We start from the raw sequence: 18,815 nt of genomic DNA, 5'->3' as shown, positions 1-18,815 counted from the left end.
GCTGTGACGCGCCAAGAACACAGTATGAAGACTGGGGCCTTCCTACAGAAAAAACTAAATTAAATCTAATTATGAGGAAACACAAAACCATCCAAACTCAAGGACATTCTACAAAGTCAGACAATACTTTTACTCAAAAATGTCAGTCATGAAAGACACAGAAAGGCTAAAGGGACATGAACACTAGATGCAGGCAGTGATTCTGGGATGGATCCTGGAACAGGGGAAACGAATGAACTATAAAACACATAATCTGGAAATTGGCAAAAATGGACTATGGATTAACAGTAGTGTATCTGTCAACTTTGCTGATTTTGAAATGTACACTGGTTATAGAAGTGTTCTTGTTTCTAGGAACTAGACACGGAAATATTTGGGTCAAAAGGGTATGCTTCTTTAGCTCAGTAGATTAAATGTACGTGTATGGGTGCCTGGGTGGCTTAGTCAGTTAGGCGACTGACTTCAGCTCAGGTCATAATCTCACTGAGAGTTCAAGCCCCACATAAGGCTCTGTGCTGACAGCTCAGAGCCTGGAGCCGGTTTCAGATTCTGTCTCCCTCTCTCTGCCCCTCCCCTGCTAGCACTCTGTCTCTCTCAAACATAAAAAAAATTAAAAAAAAAAAAAAAAAAAAGAAATGTATGTACACACACACACACACACGCACACGAGTATAAGGCAACTGGGGCAAAACGAACAATTGGTAGATCTGGGTAGGTGAAGTTCCTCATACTATTTTTGCAAGCTTTCTGCAAGGCAAACTATCAAAACTGTTACACATTTTTACAATGCTTGCTGTAGCTATGGCCCCACAGAAGGGATGGGCAGGACCAGTGCAGAGCCAGGCTGGTCTGGTTTCTGCCACCTTGCAGATTGGGACACACGCATGTTTGCAAACATGCCCAACTTGCCGGGGACAAAAAAGCCGTCAAATGTGTGGATCACCAACTGAAGGGCTCCTTTCCCCCACTACTCAACAGGCACCAGCCCAGCCTAACGCTCCTCCCGCCCACCCTTTGATCCTAAGCTCAGAGCCACCTATCTGGGCTACAGCCAGCAGCTCTGCCTCCCTTTAAACCCATGCACCCCAGTGTCACTGACCCTCCTCCACCTCCACACACACTTGAACCAGGCAGACCCCACCCATCCAACCTCCTACCCACCAAGCCCAACCTTCAAACATGTGAGGAGTGTTACCCTTTCAAGACAGGTTCATTAGCCCAGATTGTGTGTACCCAGGAGAGGCCAAGGATCGAACCCCGGGGCAGACAGGGTGAGGAGAGGGAAAGCATCTCCCCGACTTCTTCCTGAAGCCAAGGTTAGTGCTCAGGGCCTGCCAGGGCCAGGCAGGGTGGGGCTGGCAAGCAACGTGGCCATGGGGCTCAGCTCTCCAGGATGTCCGCCGTCCGTACGCCCACGGCCCAGAGGCCCCTTGCAGATGCTGCCACCGCAGAGTGGTCTTCAGGGTTTCTGCCTTGAGAAAGACTCCTGCCCTGAGCGCTACTGGCACAGAACCCACATAGGACACAGGCAAGGTTACCGTCCAAGGTTTATTGAAGGTATTACAGCACAGCAAAGATTCAAACGGCTCCACGTGGTGTTTTGAAATTCATGCCAACTGTAGGCTGGGTGACCTGCAGGTTGGACAGACTGCCAAAGTCCTGGAAAACAACAAAGTGGGTTCAGTGTGGCCGTACTGCTGAGGTCTGTGATCGAAGTCCCAGTACCACCTCCAGGCCTGGCCTATTGGCCTCCACCAGCTTGGGGTCAGAAAGCCAACAGGGGCCTTCTACCCGCCCTAGAACAATGAACTCACAAGGGGGTCTAGCTGAGATCTGGAGGAACATGCACTCCCAACAGCCAGACGTCAGCGTGCTGTCCTGGACACTGTAGGATTTTTAGCAGCATCCCTGGCCTCTGCCCACTCATGTCTGCTAGCATCCCCTAGCTGTAGCAGCCAAGTGTGTCCAGACATTGCCAAACGACCCGAGGGTCATCTTTTCCTTTGAGGATCACCGCCCTGGGCCACATACAGGGCCACACTCAAGTAGGAAGCTTCACTAATTCAAACAGTTGTCGAGAGCCGGCCACACACCTGGAACTTCATGTCCCGGTTCATCCTCAAAAACCAATTTTATAGAAAAAACTAAAAGGCTACATTCAGGATAGTAGTTATTTCTGGAGAAAATGGTCCACAGCAGACCTTAGCTATGCTTGTAACGTTTTTCTGAAACTGGGTGGTAGGTAGGCAGTTCCTTCTGCTCACTACCTACCTTTCCAAATGTCTTACACATTTTGCGATCATAAAAAAGAAAAAACGAAGTTGCTCTGAATCACTGTGTACTGGACTTTGAAGCCCAGACTACCCTCATCAAACCATGGAGAACTAAGAGAAGCCACACAAAGGTATCTTAACTGCCACACGCATGCGCCTGGTAAGCACGTGCAGAGGAGACCACACTTCTTACGAGTGGCCAGCATACAGACACAGGAGGAATGACATCCCCGAGGGAAAGCACAAAGTATGAAGGGACAACCAGAGCTGGAACCAAGGGGCAAAGGGAAGGAGCGGCCAGAGACAAGAAGACAAGGAAAGAAGGGAGGAGGGGTGTCCTGGAAGCCATGGGAGAATGGCCACTGCCTTTGGGAGTTACCTTCCCGGGGAGTGCAATCTCCATCTTCACTAACCAGCGAACCCCATGTTGGAGGCGGTGTGTCTAGTGGTCGGAAGCGTAGATGGGATTCCCGACCCTCCACCCACTAGTGTTCAAGCTGCCATTTCCTCAAGTAGGAAACGCAAATAGCAGAATGGGTCTCTCGGGGCATGGGGAGGACAAAAGGAAATCATGTATGAAGGATGCTGAGAAGAACGCCTGGTTGCTAGGTCTTAACAGAGATCATGGAAAGCTACTGATGGTTCTCGAAATCCTATTTTAGAAACCCAGCGCACACTTACCAAAAGTTTCAACATCTCCTTAGTGTCAGGATCTACTTCAATGATCTCCTGATCCAGGGCTGAGACCTAAAAGTAACAAGGCAGGCCCCAAATATCAATGAGTGAGTTCTCTCTCACTTTCCCCACCTTTTCCCCAAGATTCTTAAATGGGAGGTGGGGGGTGGGAGGGGGAAGAAGGGAGGAGGGCATCCGGCAAGGTGAGCAGTGTGCTTAAGGATCCCAGCACCCAAGGATCAGTTCTCCTGGTTTTACCTTCGTTTACCCTCATGAACATCCAACCAGTTTTCAGCAAACCTCAACACTAGGTGCACACCTCCGGAATGTTACGCTAAAGCAAATACTCAAACCAGAAGAAACGGCGATCGGCAATCATTCAACACACACCATTAAGGGCTCTCACATGAAAAACCAGAGAGGACCCAAATGGTCCCAACAGGGCAGAACAAGGCTATGGCACATGGATTGTGGGCACCTAGAGCTGGTTGAGGGATAGATGGATAGAAGACCTCCTTTTTAAGACTATGTGGAGGTCCCTTAGCAAACCAGGCACCTGCTTATCTTTCAGGATGCGCCAGAGGCCCAAAAACGAGCCAGGAAGTTTACCTCGGGTACATAATTATCCCTCCTTTCTCTCTCCTCTTCCTGCAGCTTGATGGAGATGCCTCTCACCGGGCCTCTCTGGATCCGCTTCATCAGATGTGTGACATAGCTGCAAAGTGGACAAGCCAGTGAGAACCCTGAGCGCGCACCCCGGGCCCCGCCGGTCCCGGCCGTCTCCGGAGAGACGCACAGCAGCTGCGGTTCCTGCTACGCCGGGAGAAGGGGCAGGACTCACCACCCTGAGAGCGAGCGCGGGCTCCGAGCGCGCACACCCAGCTCCGCCGCCTCGCACACACCCTTCTCGGCTCCCGTTCTTTCCGAGCCACCCAATCCTCCACCTCCAGCTTTCTCGGCCGCCGCCCGCCTCCCTTTTCCTTCCTTCCGACTTCCAACGTCCCTGACCGGCGTGTAACCAGGCCAGGCCTCGCGGTGCGGAGCAGGATCTCCCGGGGGTTCTGCCTGGCCAGCCCCGTCCGGGAGGGCAGGCCCGCAGGAGAACCCGCCGCGTCGGTGACGCTCGTCCCGACGCCAGCAGCAGGGCACCCGGCCCACTCCCGAGTCGGAGCTCGGCGGACCCTGAGCCGCGGCTCCCCGTCCTCCACCAGGCCCGTCAACTCACCCTGCAATCTTGTTACGGAGCTTCTTGCTGGGAATAATGGCGATCTCCTCGCACACGCGCTTGTTGGTGTGGAAATCGTTGCCCAGGCGCGTGTAGTACTTCTCAATGATGACCCGGGCCGCCTTCTTCACGGTCTTGGTGCGGACGCGGCCCTGCGGGTTGGACAACACTGGGTCATTCGCGAGCCAGAGCAGCCCTCCGGGGAAAAGTGCGGCGTCCCGCTCCGACCGGAGCAGGGTTTGCGGGCTAGGGCTGAACCCCAGGGGAGAGGAGGGCCGGCCGGTCGGAAAGCGCTGGAGCGCGGGGCTCAGCGCGGAGGCCAGGGAGCCGCGGAGGCCAGGACCTGGCGGGGTCCGGCGCCCGGCCTCGAGGGCTGGGGGCCGCGGAAAGCCGCGGATGGAGGACGATTGAGGGGGACGGGGCGTGGAGCCAAGATACCTACCATGTTGGCGGGTACAGTAAAAGAGGAAACAGGAAGCAACAGAGAGGCCTATAAAGCGCCGGCCAGAAAGGCGCTTCCGCCTAACCTCGGACGCGCAGAGTCCTCCTCAGGGGCTCCACAGCGACTCCTAGCGGGGCGGGGCGGAAGTGCAGGCGGCCCATCCTCAGCCGGTGGGCGGGACGAGCGCTTGGCCCGCCCCCTGCGGGCGCGACTTCCGCTCCCTGCCCCGCCCCGCCCCGGTTTGTTCTGGGCTCCCTGCTTCTTGCTCGTCGGTTCTGGGACTGGATCGCCTTACTTGGCCTAGACTAGAAGGGGTGCGTGTCTTCTGCACACGCCAGCGAGACGGAGGGAGGCTTTAGCGTCCTGGGAACGGCGATTCGGGAGTGCGGAAAGGTAAGGAAGCAGGGACGGTGCCCCTCCCCTCCCAGGACCCTCAGCCGTCCCTAGGTCGGAGACGTGTGGGTTTAGCCTGGGGGCGGGGGCTGCACCTGGGAGAGGCCGAGCTCGTTTCTTCCAGGTCATTGCCCAAGTGTCACCTTAGCATGGGCTTTCCTTCCAACCTAAAGTAGCACCAAAGCCTCTTAAAGCTACTGTAAGATTTAAGTCACCATGACAAGCGCTATTTCCTCAGCACAGGGCCATTTTGCTTAGCTAATTCCCAGCGCCCCGCAAGCTCTCAAACATGCAGAGGACCCAGCCCACCGGCGGTGCTCCCAGCCACCGAGGCACGTCCTCCAACCATCTGTCTTCAGGCTGTTCCTGCCGCACCCATTCCCAAACCAGGCCCTTCTGAAGCCACCAGAGCAGACATCCCCCGGCTTTCCCTGCCCCCTCCTCTGGCTCTGCTCCCCCCAACTCTTGAGGCCAGCCCCAGGCCCCCACCTAAGGAAAGGCTGGGTGGCCAGGTGGTATAAGGTAAAGGGCCTCAGGCTGGGCCCCCGCCTTCAACTCCCTTCCTGGTCACCTTGGCCAGTCCAGACTCTGGATGGATGGGAACGGAAGGCTATACAGGGCAGGAAGCCCTCTACCTGCACGTGGCACCTTTCTTATCCTGAGAAGAGGGGCACAGAGGGGAGAAGAGATGCCTCTATGCCAAATGGAATAGGACACCAAAAGGGTGGGCGTGTCTGGTCCTCTGAGGGAGTTGCAGGAGCTTTACCAGCAACGGCAAACTTCACGGGAGGCTGCTGCCAGCCAGGCCTCGCATTCTTGGCCCAGGGACTCCCGCCACCCACTCCAACAGTGAATTCCTGCACATCTCGCAAAAGGGTTGCTTCAGCGTGCCGGGTCATCTTCCGAAGGATCGGCCCGGCAGCAGGGCCCAGGCACAACCTACCTGGGAAAATCATCAGCAGACTCTCTCACAAATCCTGGGAGTCTGTGATAAAGAGTCCAAATTAACAGGGCTCTTGAAGAGTCGCAAAAAGTAAGTTTCTCCCTCTCAGAAAGAGGTTGGGTCCGCACAGGTGAGTCCAAGAGGATGGGAAGCCTCCCAAGAAGAATCTAGCCCGAGGCTTACAGGGGCAGCTGAGAACAGGGGGCCCGAGCTGTGCCTCCGGCTTCTCCAAGCTGGCTCTGAGGCTGTGAGAAGAGGAGCTCCAAGAAGCTGTGTGTGAGGGCTTTTTATCCTTGGACTAAAGCTATCCGCCTGCTTGGAGAGGCATCTCCAAGGTGCCTTTGACCGTGAACCGACCAAGGAGTACAGACAGGGGCAGGTCTCCCACACGGCCCCGCCCTCAACCCGGGCTGGAACCCCACCACAGTAAATCCAAGGAAACAGGGATTTTTACTCTCCAGTCATATGGCCCCTCGGCCCCACTGCTCCCACACCTCAGACAGAGACAGAAGCAGAACTCTGCTGCAACGTGTTTATTATGTGCCAAAAAAACTACACCACAGCTTACTCCACACGTCTGTAGGAGAGTGCAGTCTTGCCTGCATATACTACAATGAGGTAGAGACTTCACACACAGCTTCACAAAACCCACAGAGTAGCTGGGATATGCAACAATGCGACGTCAGCTCAGCAGGAGGGAGGGGGGGTATGACACTGGTTCTTTGGCACACAGCTTCCCAAAGAGGGGCAAGTAGGTTTTGTTTTTTAAAAAAAAAAAAAAAAAAAAAAAAAAAAAAAAAGTCAAGTTTTCAACTCCAGTAGCATTTCAGTGACTGCAACTGTTCCTTCATACATTTCTCAACTGAAAGAAATAAGGAAAGTGTACTTGTCCCCTCTGAGAGAAAGGGCTCCTGTGAGCCTTCATCTGCCCCCACCAAAAAGCAGCCCTTTTTTAGCTCAGTTACAAAAGAAAAAAGTCCTGTGACTTTGTGATTAAAAACTTCTATCAACCCTCCCCCCCACAGAAGTGCAACTTAAGAAGGTGCGATAAACCATTTAAAACTATATACAGCAGCCGCTCAAATACCGTTTATCCGGTCCAGTTTCAAATCCAAAAAAAATTTTTTTATTCTTGGTTGCAAATGCCTTGATTTGCAACTGTGAGAAACAGTGACCAGCAGTCCCCCAGACACAGATTTGCTATCATGTTAAAAGCTGCCAGGAAAGAAAAAAAAACTCTTGTTCCAAACGACTTAAAAACTGTTTTAAGGAGTGTAAAAAGGAACCGGTAAAAACCCTCGAGCGTAAAATATGAAATATGATTTTGGTTTAAATGAAGAGCAAAGTCTCCTTGTTGTTTACAGTAAAAAACACCAGCTGAACACTCAGTTTATGCCGTTCAGGTGGGGGTTAAATAAATGGAAAGGCACTGTATGGCAACTGCAAGAACAAACCCAACGAGACCTGCACACCATCACCATCAGTATTGCAAGGAATGTAAAAAAGCGCTTTTAATAAATAAACCTAGATGTAGGCATCGTGTCAATACCTTCCCGACACGTAGTTCTTTTTTTTTTTCTTTTTCCTTTTTTTTTTTTTTTTTTTTTGCTTTTCATCGGCAAAATGAGGAACTAAAATCTGGGAAAACTACAGAGTCGCTTGGAGGGTGAGCCGGAGGGTCCTTGCCCTGGCGTACCCCCTGAAAACAAAACCCGACAAAACTCATTGTGCATTAATTAGTGCAGAAACAAAGACAGATTCAGCAAGTGCAAAGGTGACTACGGTTTTCCCTTGTCCTTGGGAAGCCAGCTCCCTGGTCGCCAGGGGCAGGATGGTGCAGGCCGCTGCCTGACCCGCCGGCCTTGGGCGCCACAGGCCACCGGGCACGGCCGGCTCCTCTAGCTGGCATCTCGGTTCTTCTGGTTCCGCATCAGGGGGCTGTGGTGGCGGAGGCCCTCCATGCTGTGCCGCCAATGCCAGCAGCTCCGGCAGAAGTACTTGAAGCACACCTGGTTGGGGGACAGGAAGAGAAGCCACGGCCGTGTTGGCACCAGCGGGAGCTGCTGCCTGTGCCTCCTGTCTGCCCTGGAGATGGAGGAGGGGATTCCTGGTGGTCTCCGTGGAGTCAGAAGACACGGTCTTGGGGAACCTTCTCACCTCTAACACAGAGGCTGGACCAACCGTAGCAAATCCACTAAGTGCCCGACTCGATCAGACACGCCAGCTCCTACTGTGCACAGAGACCCTGCTGGCTCCCCTCACCCCTCCTACCGCCAGGGCTGCTCGTCAGGCCCCCCGCCCCTCCACCTCCCACAGAGCAGCTGTAGCCTACGTGGTTCCGTGTCCTAATACGCGAGGCAACATGCTTCTCTTCACACTGAGGGCAGGTGACTGGGTATGTACCTCAGTCTCGGCCCCCCTCTTGCTAGCTGTGACACCTCAGCCCACCAACTTTTCAACAATTACCTGAAAATGGGGATCATCTGTTAACGATACAGACACATACAAGTCTGCTAGAAGAGGCTGATGTCAGCAATACTTGCTCACTTGTTCTAGGTTTTACCCAACAACCCAAATTTACCTCACACCCTCACTCTGGAGCCTCCAGCTTAACTCTTATCCCCTGGTTCAGAGCCTGAGCAATAAGCACCACTGGGGGGGGAAAAAAAAAAAAAAGCCCAAGCATGACTGACTGTGGGTATCTCAACAGGCCCGACTTACCCTAACTCTTGTCAAAGTATGGTACCAGCCAGCAACACTGGACCACTTGGAAACTCGTCAGGAATAATGAATTTCAGGTTCCACTCCAAGCCCACTGAATCAGAATCTGCATTTAAACAAAATCCTGGGGGCGCCTGGGTGGTTCAGTCAGTTGAACGTCCGACTCTTGGGTTTCAGCTCAAGTCGTGATTCCAGGGTCACGGGATCAAACCCCACATCGGGCTCCACCCTGAGCGTGGAGCCTGCTTAAGATTCTCTCTCTCTTTTGGGGCACCTAGGTGGCTCAGTCAGTTAAGCTCCTCACTCTTGATTTTGGCTCAGGTCATGATCTCACACAGTTTGTGAGAATGAGCTCCGCGATGGGCTCTGTGTTGACCGTGAGGAGCCTGCTTGGGATTCTCTCTCCCCACCCCAGTGCCCCTCCCCTCTTGCACTCCCTCTCTTCTCTCAAAAAATAAAAATAAACAAGATCCTCAAGTGATGTGTGTTCATTAACACCTGAGAAACACTGCCCCAACACATCCACATCCCTGCTCCCACCCAGGAACATTCAACAGAAAGCTGCCCATTTCTCACAACTGTGAATATAAACCAGGGACAAACACAAGAGTGCAGAGATTCACAAGTACAAAAGGGATTCCTGAATAGGGAAAAATCAGTCGAGAAGGCCTGTGTTAGAACTATGGTACCTGGTCACAGGTGCTGCTGACCACACCCACCCAGCTTCCTTTCATCCACCAACACCCCCTGCTGGCCTCGGGGTGACAATGCACACAACACCCCAGGCACAGGGAAGGCCAGCGTATCAAGACTGGACTCAAAAGCTTTCCCAAGAGTTTTCCATCAAGCTATCAAAGTGTATCCCTAATCTCACCATCAGAGAACATTACCGCTGCCTCTTCTGTGCTCTTAGACAATCGCAAGGTACCTGAGAGCACCAACCTTCTAGTGACAAATGTTACAGGACAATTTTTAATTGAGGGTAGGTACTTCCTAGACATCTGGAGTGCCCCAGGGGACTCACCTGATCTCGACAGAAGAAAGGACCAGGCTGAGAACTGCAGATATGACACAGAGAATCTTCTAGGTAGGGGTCAATCTGAACCTGCACAAAGCAAACCAGGAGAATGAAGTGGTTCTTCTCACCAGGAGGCCAACGGGCCAAAGGAGAAGGGACATTACCGGGCAACAGTAGTACAGGACGTTTACTGTTTTAAAGGTGAGAACTGCAGGGAGAGAGTGTACAAACACAGCCCCCAGAGGACAGATTCACACGTCCCCCAGAGCTGGCTGGCAGGCTCCACAACATGAGTCTCTGAAACTATACGCCAGCATTTGATCACCCAGCAACAGGTAAGCATTCAGAGGACGCAGGTCAGGTTGGAGAATGGGAAGCCGGCTGCCCAGCGATGCCAGTCAAATACCCAGTGAGGGAAGACACCCCACATACTGAAAAGGCTCAACAATCCCAGCTTCTCTCCCTCCTGAGCCTACCATCGCCAAGCCACTCCCAACCCCAGCCTTCACCTGAGTGCCCAGGAGCTTGACCCACTGCCTGGGCACCCGCAGCACACAAACAGCTTTGGTCTCAGGCCTGCCCTGGGTAGTAAAGGCTCAGAGTAAAGGTACAGACCAGCACACTCACCTTCTTGGTGAACTTGGTGGTTTTGATCTCCACAAAAGCAGCGCTGACTGCTTTCAGGTAACTGCGTTGGTTATTAAAAGTCACACGACCAGATCCTAGAACAAGAGAACAAACCTCCCTTCTAGCCAAATTCTCCCAAATGCTGCTTGTCAACACTGAAGATACCCTGTTTCTAGACCAGGGCCGTGAGACAGAAATATAATAGGAGATACTTACATAATTTTAAGTCTCCAAAAGCCACATTTAAGTGAAAAGTGGTGGAATTTTTATAATTTATTTAACCCAATATATCCAAAATATTATCATTTCAACATGTGGCACTAGCTGTATTTTAAACACACAGCAACCACACTTATCGGACAGTGTAGTTATAGACCACGGTGGCACAAACCACTCAGGAATGGGGAAGGATTCACGGACTGATTTGGGGAGGAAAGAGGGGCGCCTGGTGACTCAGTAGGTCGAGTATCTGACTCTTGATTCTGGCTCAGGTCAGGATCCTAGGTTTGTGGAATGGAGCCCTACATCCAGCTCCATGCTGAGCGTGGACCCTGCGTAAGATTCTCTCTTTCCCTCTCTCCCCCTCTGCCCCTCCCCAGTCACACATCTCTCTCTCAAAAACAACAACAAAAAGAACAAAACTCACAAGAAAACAAACAAAAAGAAGCGGGAAGGAAGAGACCCCTCTGGCACAGGCAGATACACAAAGAACACCTGTGTACAGGTGACGCAGCAGGCACCCCTCCGGGCCAGGAGGCAGCCTCATCCTGACTAATGCTGCCCCTGCCCCCGCAGCCTCTGACTCCCTGTCCTCAGTCTGCAGCACAGCACTGATGAGCACACGGTGCTCCTTCCTCATCAGATTCAGTGTGGGTGGGCAGACTAAACATCTGGGGAAGTGGGTTAGCCAGGTCTTGATCAAAAAGTTCAGGCTCTGCTCCCCCTCCGAACACCACCAAGGTCACTCTGCTAGGACTGGGGAATGAATCTCCTTTCTCAGGGGGGCTGACCCAAAACCCAGCATTTAGGCCTGCAGACTCCCCTAAGCTAGGACGCCACAGGCCATGACTACACGCTGTTGCTCGAGTCAATCGGTGTCGTCCCTCAGCCTGACCCTGGTCTCTGACCCTAGAGACAAGGCCACTTTTCAAGAACTCTTAACAACAACAACAACAACAACAACAACAACAACAACAACAACAACAGGCAAGTTCAGGGAAGTCCTGGCCTTTTAATGAAAGATTACCTGTTGTCTGTCCCAGACTGGTTTAGTTTCCAAGTAAAGCTCCTATGTCATTTTCCCCTCCTATCACTTCCTATGTTCCCCTACCACTTTCTCCCCATTCAAGGGAAGTGGTAGGGAGAGAGGTAGGCACAGACGGTCAGTACTGGTGGCTTATCTAGAAAAAGATGCTATGCTGCTCATCTATGCTCATCTGCAGACCTGGGTCAGGCCTCCCTCTCCATTCCCATGGGAAGTATTACAGTCTTGGTCTAGCACAGTCCCAGGGGCCACCAAGCTTTCCCACACAGAAGTGGGACACTTACCAATGGGATACTTGTGCTTATCTGTGTCAATCCCAGCATACACCACTCCACCAAATAGGTCGTTCAAGATGGCTGCCAGGGCCTCGGCGTTGAGCATCCCGTGCAGGGCACCAACAAACACCGTCCTGCTGGGGTCAAGTCTCTGAGATGGGCTCCGGACAAAGTTGCTGTCAGCCAAGACCCAGGGGATCACCTGCACCTGGAAACCACCCAAAGGTGTATCAGCCCCGGCCAGGAGCCAGAGAGAGACAGGCTCTTATACCGTGAGGCGCATGCTCGGGAGATGCTCAAACAGACTACCAAGACCAAGACCCATCTAGTGGGGGAGGTGTACTGCCCAGTCCCAGGCACACAGGCACTTGGCAGCCACCTCACCAGACCCAACCAAAGCTGCATTTTACTGAGTCTTTGTGTCCAAAATGGGGAAAAGAAGCGCAAGAGCAGTCACTCACCCTGGAGAACAAGCACAATGGTACCCAACAGTCACACCCAGGAACCTAGCACTCTGTCACAACCTTCAACCGTGTGGTTCCAGCAGAGGACCACAGTCACTGATGAACAGAGATCACGAAGGACTCAGAAACTGAAGGACAGAGCTGGAAGGACAGGGAGTGGGGATACTCAAGGTACCACCGTGAGACAGCTCCTGGCCCAATGTGCGCATCAGCAGGCGTGCCAGGAGCAGTGAAGTGACCAGAGAGATGCAGGTGGCAGTCTAACAGAGCAGCGACACACCAGGGCAAGAGCTGACTGGGTCCTTTACCTCTGAGTCCCCTGAGCCTAGAACAAACTCTGGCATAGCAGGGAGAGAACTCCACAAGAAAGGGAGCGGACAGACGAATGCTGTTTTTGGAAAGGTAGATCTGTGAAAATCCAACAAGTCTCAAAGCAGAAAGAGACCGGAGGCAGAAACCAGTAGCTGGGAGGACAGGTGAGAAAGACGTGGAGGAGGCTGGTGGCACTGGGCACACAACAGGCCAAGACCAAGAAGATTCTTCAACAGAAGGGTCAGACCGCCTGGGCATGGTGGGAAAGCGAAGAATCGGCGCTGATGGGGTCCAGGCCTAAAAGACCTTAATGAGCATCTGACTGGGGGGAGCTCACTTCACTGGAAGATGAAAAGCCAATTTTGCTTCTTCCACCCCCATGGACAAGTATCACAGTCTTGGTCTATATCCCAAGGGCCAGCAAGCTTTCCAAGCTTTTCCTTACACTAAACACAAGAGTCTAGGATTATAGGACATCCTCAAGAAAGGCCCCATGGGAAGGTGGGGCTCATGGAGGACGTGAGTCTGGGTCTAAAAGTGAGAACAGAGCCACAGGAGTGAGTCGTTTAAGTGACAGGGAGAGATGAGAAGAGGAGGGAGTTCAATGCCGACCGCACTGGGGGCAGGGAGGGGACACAAGGAAGTAAGAGTCTGAGAGGAAGGAGAACCAGGACAGCCTACAGCCAGCACATCAAAGACAGACATGTAATCACTGCAAGGGGATGAGGCAGAACAGGAGACAAGGAAGTTGTCAGCAGGGGCACAGAGGCGGCTCAGGGGGTCTGTGGTATGGCCGTGGCAGCCTCTCCCTGTGAAAGCAGGGGACAGGGACGAAGGAGCGTGTTAACCAAGCCCTGGAGTGTAACAAGGTGGGAGAGCAACATGGGCCCCACACAGCGACAAGACAGCAGTGCCGCACTGAGGAAAGCAGTGTGGTGGGTCTCTGTGCAGCAGGAAGACAAACTTACCCTGTCACTAAGAATGTGAACTAATACCAGGAAACATCTATAAAACAAAGAGTCAGCTTTGTTACTTCCAATATTTATTTTAAATCCGATGTGACCATCTCAGTAGCTCCCCCGCCCCACCCTTTACCCTACAGATTTTACTTTCTGGAGCAGTTTTAGGGTTCACAGCAAAACTGAGCTGACAGTACAGAGCCCCATTTCCTTGCCGCCTCACTGCATGCACAGCCTCCCCTGATATTAGCATCCCCCACCAGAGAGGTACCTTTGCTACAAGCAGTGAACCTTTATCAATACATCACTAGCCCCCCAAAGTCCATGGTTTACATTAGAGTTCAGTCTTGGTGTCTGTTGTACATTCTAGGAGTTTCCACAAATGTGTGATGACATGACTGCACCATTACAACAGAGTAGTTTCACTGCCCTAAAAATCCCCTGTGCTCCACCTATGCATCCCTCCCTTCCCCCGACCCCTAGCAACTGCTCATCTTTTTATTAAAATAGGCATTTCACATTTCCCTTGTATACACAAAGAAATGAAGTTTCAGATATATTAAATATCTAGTCCAGTGTCACGAAAGTGATGTTCTCTGGAACCACGTTAAAAAAAAAAAACAATAACAACACTGATTCCTCAATGCCAAACTTCCTCTGACAAGTGGTTTTCAAGCATCAACTGCTAGAACCATTGGGGAGCATGGTCCAAAGTGGAGAATCTGTAGCTCCTCCCAAACTGATTCAGTAAGTCTGAGACAGGGCTCAGGAACGTGCAGTGAGGGCTGCAGGTAGAGTACCTATGCTAGAGACCCATGATGCTCAGGGCACAGGCGGACACGGCCAGGAGCAGGAGAGGCAAAAGGAGAGAGAAGTGTATGGAGGAACGTACACAGCTAATGAAGCCCCGAATGGGAGTGCAGAGGTGATCCACAGATGGTGTGGGCCAAAGAGGAATTTACCCGCCAGAGACAGGAAGGTTGCAAGGCACAGCCTGACGGCAGGTCTAGGGAGAAACAGCTGTAGATTATCAGTTAAACCCAAGTGGAGAGAGCTGTTGTTTTCATTTCTAGGACTAGAGGTTTGGGACAGAAGTGTTGGCTGGAGTAAGGGCTGGGACACAGCCTGATCACCACAGGCAGGAGCACACATACACCATTGAGGACCAAAGATTTTTGTTTTTCTAACACAACAGAGTATCTTGCTGTATTTACCGTAAAACAGGAGGAGCAGCCTTTTGGCCGCAACAAGAATCCTCATCCAGCAGCCTGCATATTCACCCACCTGTGGGAGACCCACTGCCTCATGCACCAACTACCCCGACCCAGAGAGGACCCCGGGCTAACACACCTCCTTGCAGCGCATCCTTCGGCTGGACATCTTGAAGTAATATTCACTCAGGCCATCTGGGCTCAGCGGGTCATGAGAGCAAGCCTGAAGCAAGGCCCGGACAGACTTCTCTAGTTCGAAGACCAGATACACATACCCTATTTCCAATAAAAGGAGAAACTGCATTAACATCCCTCAGGTGGTTACTCCTCAGTCTTGGTTTTGCAGTAGGGAGTTCTGTCCAGGAGAAAGAGTCTCACGTGTAAAACACATTTCTGTCCCACTCCTGCAGAGTCTCTGAATGGAAGCACTTTGCTGTGTCAGATGGCCAGGCCATGGGAGGGAGAAGCACATCGTCTCCCACCTGAGTGAAGGAAGGGACCAGCAAGGTGGGACACAGGATCCCATCATAACCACGCAGCCATCCGTCCCAGGGCACACAGCATATTCTGGTCAGCAGAGCCAGGCTGTCCTGGGGGCAGGATGGAGGGCAGGTCTGTGGCCAGCCTGCTGGGCCATGGAGATATTGCTTTAAAAGCCTAGTTAGACCAGTGGTTCAGTTTATCGGAACATTTTCAGTGAAGATGGGGCAGAGTGAAAATAGCACCTGCTCCTTTCTACAGGGAAGGGATCTCATTTCAGACCAGTGAGGAGTCAGATGCTTGGTCCTCATTCCTGCCAACTCCAAAGGGATCTCAGAATTAGGTCAGGCAACAATGTAACTGGGCAAGAAAGGCAGGCAAAGGAAAGCTTTCCAGACGCCTCATTTTGAGAGGAAAGTAGCTGCCGGGGTTCAGGTTTGGAGGGAAGTGCACGAGGAAGTTTCCCAGACAGCTCCAACTGCAGTGTCAATGTGGACTGATGGAACATTAGCTCAGAGGAAGCAGAAGGATGTGCCAGGTTGAAGAGAAGTGCTGTCAGCCCAAAGTTCTGTGCTCGGGAGTGCCCAAACCATGTTACCAGCATGCGGCTGGGACATACCAGCATCCCTCAGTGCAATTACATACTAGGGAGGGGAAAAAAAAATCTCCTACCATGTCTGTATTACCTTTAGGCATATTACCTTTGGGAGGACACCGGGGGTGCTTGCCATCCTTACCAGGCCACTCCACACTCAAAGAGCCAAACACACGGAAGGTGTTAATCAATCCAGCTGCAAAGCGATGGAAAAGAATGGCAGAAACTGAGGCACCACTCTCCCCAGGAAGGCCCAAGCACAGGATCATCGGCATTCTTCCCCCAGACTTCCCTCCCCTGACAAACAATTCGGAAGTGATCTTGGGTCTCAGGTGATGGGTGTAAGCACCAGACAGAAGCAATATGGGAGCCACAGGTTTAGGTCCAAGTTTAATGCTCTAGAGAGACATGCCCCACCCTCAAGTAGGAGGTCTCAGAGGCAGCTCACCTTCCGTAATATCCCAAGGAACACCTCCTAGGAACACTTTGCAGGAGTAGATGGGGTTCTTATAGTTCCGGGGAGGAAGCTGGCCGCTCCAGGTACAGGTTGCTTCATTCACAGCTTTGGTTGACAACAGAGACGACAAAGAGAGAAAGAAACCGGTCAGAGTCAACAAAGTCATTGCTCCTTTCTGGGATGAACTCATCTGGGGAGAGCTACACAGGCCACAGTCCTAGCCTGGCCGCTGGGAGAACATCCACCAGTATTCGGAAAGGCAAGGAACCTTATGCCTCATCAAACCAGTTGGCCCAGTAGGACAATTCTAAACCACTACTTCTGTCTCCATTAGAACAGAGAGGAAAGGCAAAGCAGCTATGTAGGGTAAAAATGATCACGACCCAAGCTATTTTCAAACATATAACTGATAAGCTAACCACAAAGCAGTTTTACCTAGTCATGGCTTACAATACTAGTGGATTTAAATTTCTAATTGCTTTAAAATAAACAGAGCAATCTTGTATACAATGTTCTACAGACTTACTGGTCCAAACTGGCCTTCTCCCTAAATATTCAAATAAGGAACATTCTATTGTTCTCCTGTCTGCACTCTGAACTTATCAGTCACAGAAGTCAGGACCACTGCCAGTAAAAGCCACCACTAGCAACCCAAAAGACAAGAACGTCTCAACTGCTCCCTGCATCAGAACCATGTCCCATCACTGCCAGAGCTGTCTCCATGGCACCTGGACAGACACTGGGCCTTCCTTGATGCCAACACTGTAAGATAATGTTGATTTTTCCCCAACTACTCTGCTTCCTGTTTATACCAAATCCAAGTTTGTCTAAACCCATTGTGAAGTTTCTCTGACAACACCCCGTTAAGAAACCTTTCTTGCTGGACAGAGTAGGAACTATCTTCTGTGTGGCCTGTTCTGATAACTTCTAGAGGCCTCTTTGTTCTTGGCCTCTCAGCTCAGCCTTCTCTCTTTAATCATGCCCGCCACTCAGTCTGTACCTCTCCAGATCAGGGACTAGTCTCAGTGGGGACTGGCTAATCCTTGCCCATTTTACTCCTTCGGCAATGGGGCAGATAGCCAGTGAAATGAACCATCATTTCCATTCAGGACAATGACGTGGAAGCTCATTCCTTAAAAGGCCAATGTGTTGCTACGCCAAGAACTTGGGCACCATCAGCAATATTTCACAAACAAAAACATAAATCAATATAACGGCCTCATCCAGGAGTAAGGTAATGTCATTCCAAAAACAATGGCATTAGTACAAACATGGGTTGCCAAAACCATTATGTGAACAGGGCAGCAGGACTATCAGAGGAGAATGAGATCAGGCCCAGCTCCGTGACTGGAAAGACAGACATCTGAAGCCACCAGAAACAAATGGATGGAGAAACTCAACACTCACTTATAGTCCTCAACTCCAGAACCTTAGAAGAACAGTTGGTGAACAACACCTCCCTGAAGCCTTAGTCAAGAATGACTTATTAAGACCCATTTACTTCCAACTACTGGTAAAAGATGAAGAATAGATTCAATGCATGTTTAAGGTCATTTAAATGACAGAAGCTAAGGGTTCCTGAGAGAACCTAAGGGTTCCTTACCTTAGAGGCTGACACGTGGACCCATTACCCAACAGAGCATCCCTCAGGGGAAGAGAGCTCCAGCAGGGGTTATGTCTGACAGGTCTTTGAATTAGAAAGGGGAGAGGTAGACAAAATTCTGGGCATCACTTCCAGGATTCCTCCTGAAGACACCCACCCATGAAACAATCAAAAGCAACACTAGTACTCAGCCAATCTCCACAAAAGAGCACAACTGGGAAATGGGTCCCACTCTGTATGAGCACAGCTTCTTTCCTCTCTGCTCAGCCTCAAAGAAGTTCCTGAGTTTTTGTCCCATTACCACTCACTCCACAGAAGAGACCATTCTTTACAGATCCAGAGACCTCAACAAACGACCAAGTCCTCTTCTGGACAGTTCAGTCTGTGAACTAAGGTCACTTACTCTCTGTGCCCAGAATGAGGCCTCAGGCCCCCACAGGGTGACAGCCACACTCACCTGCAGCTTGCCGGTGCAGCCTGGCCTCTCTCTCTATGCTGAAGGGGTCTTTGGGAGCTTCGAGGAGGTCCCAGGATGGCCACACAGAAGCTCCAGGCCATCTCTTTGATGCACTGGTTGGGGAGGGGCTGACTGCAGCGAGAGCAGCTTGCTCTTGGTCCATCCGGGACCCAACCCCCATCTTTAAAGGGTCTCTGGCACCACCCCCTGTCAGGGACAGGAAGGGCAGAGGAGGGGAAATGCGAAGGCTTGACTGGGGGAGGAAAAAGGAAGATATAGGTTTTTAAAGGACAGTTTTGTTATAAAATAATCACACTACAGAAATTATGAAAAAAAATACCATATAGCTCTGACATTTTCTTTCAGACTTTCTTCCCATGCATTTTTAAGATTATACTGAATTTAAGATTATACTGAATTT

At 51.5% G+C, this 18,815-nt stretch overlaps 2 protein-coding genes across 14 annotated transcripts in view; both read right to left on the bottom strand.

Annotated features, from left to right (window-relative positions):
- Window positions 1-1,534: 1,534 nt before the first annotated feature.
- RPS17 (ribosomal protein S17) lies at window positions 1,535-4,725 on the bottom strand. Its single transcript, XM_042987981.1, has 5 exons — window positions 4,616-4,725; window positions 4,174-4,325; window positions 3,558-3,663; window positions 2,955-3,020; window positions 1,535-1,659 (listed from the first exon to the last, which is right to left on the bottom strand). The coding sequence occupies exons 1-5, from the start codon at window positions 4,616-4,618 to the stop codon at window positions 1,579-1,581; spliced, it is 408 nt and encodes a 135-aa protein (XP_042843915.1). The 5' UTR covers window positions 4,619-4,725; the 3' UTR covers window positions 1,535-1,578.
- Window positions 4,726-6,469: 1,744 nt separating this feature from the next.
- The window catches only part of CPEB1 (cytoplasmic polyadenylation element binding protein 1), a 90,663-nt gene continuing 78,317 nt past the window's right edge, over window positions 6,470-18,815 (bottom strand). For 11 of the 13 annotated variants that reach the window (XM_042987972.1, XM_042987971.1, XM_042987976.1 and 8 more), the window contains 8 exons: window positions 18,395-18,647; window positions 16,326-16,439; window positions 15,969-16,073; window positions 14,942-15,078; window positions 11,866-12,064; window positions 10,318-10,412; window positions 9,697-9,777; window positions 6,470-7,960 (listed from right to left, as the gene is read on the bottom strand). In XM_042987972.1, coding sequence (XP_042843906.1) covers window positions 7,850-7,960; window positions 9,697-9,777; window positions 10,318-10,412; window positions 11,866-12,064; window positions 14,942-15,078; window positions 15,969-16,073; window positions 16,326-16,439; window positions 18,395-18,647 — 1,095 coding nt within the window. In that variant the 3' untranslated portion in view covers window positions 6,470-7,849. The remainder of the gene's footprint in view (window positions 7,961-9,696; window positions 9,778-10,317; window positions 10,413-11,865; window positions 12,065-14,941; window positions 15,079-15,968; window positions 16,074-16,325; window positions 16,440-18,394; window positions 18,648-18,815) is intronic. The other 2 variants (XM_042987968.1, XM_042987970.1) reach the window with 1 other exon arrangement.

Source organism: Panthera tigris, chromosome B3 (assembly GCF_018350195.1).
Source record: "Panthera tigris isolate Pti1 chromosome B3, P.tigris_Pti1_mat1.1, whole genome shotgun sequence".
NCBI classification, from domain to species: Eukaryota; Metazoa; Chordata; class Mammalia; order Carnivora; family Felidae; genus Panthera; species Panthera tigris.
The sequence above is the reverse complement of the archived record's forward strand: the minus strand, read 5'-3'. Positions and strand labels throughout refer to the sequence as shown.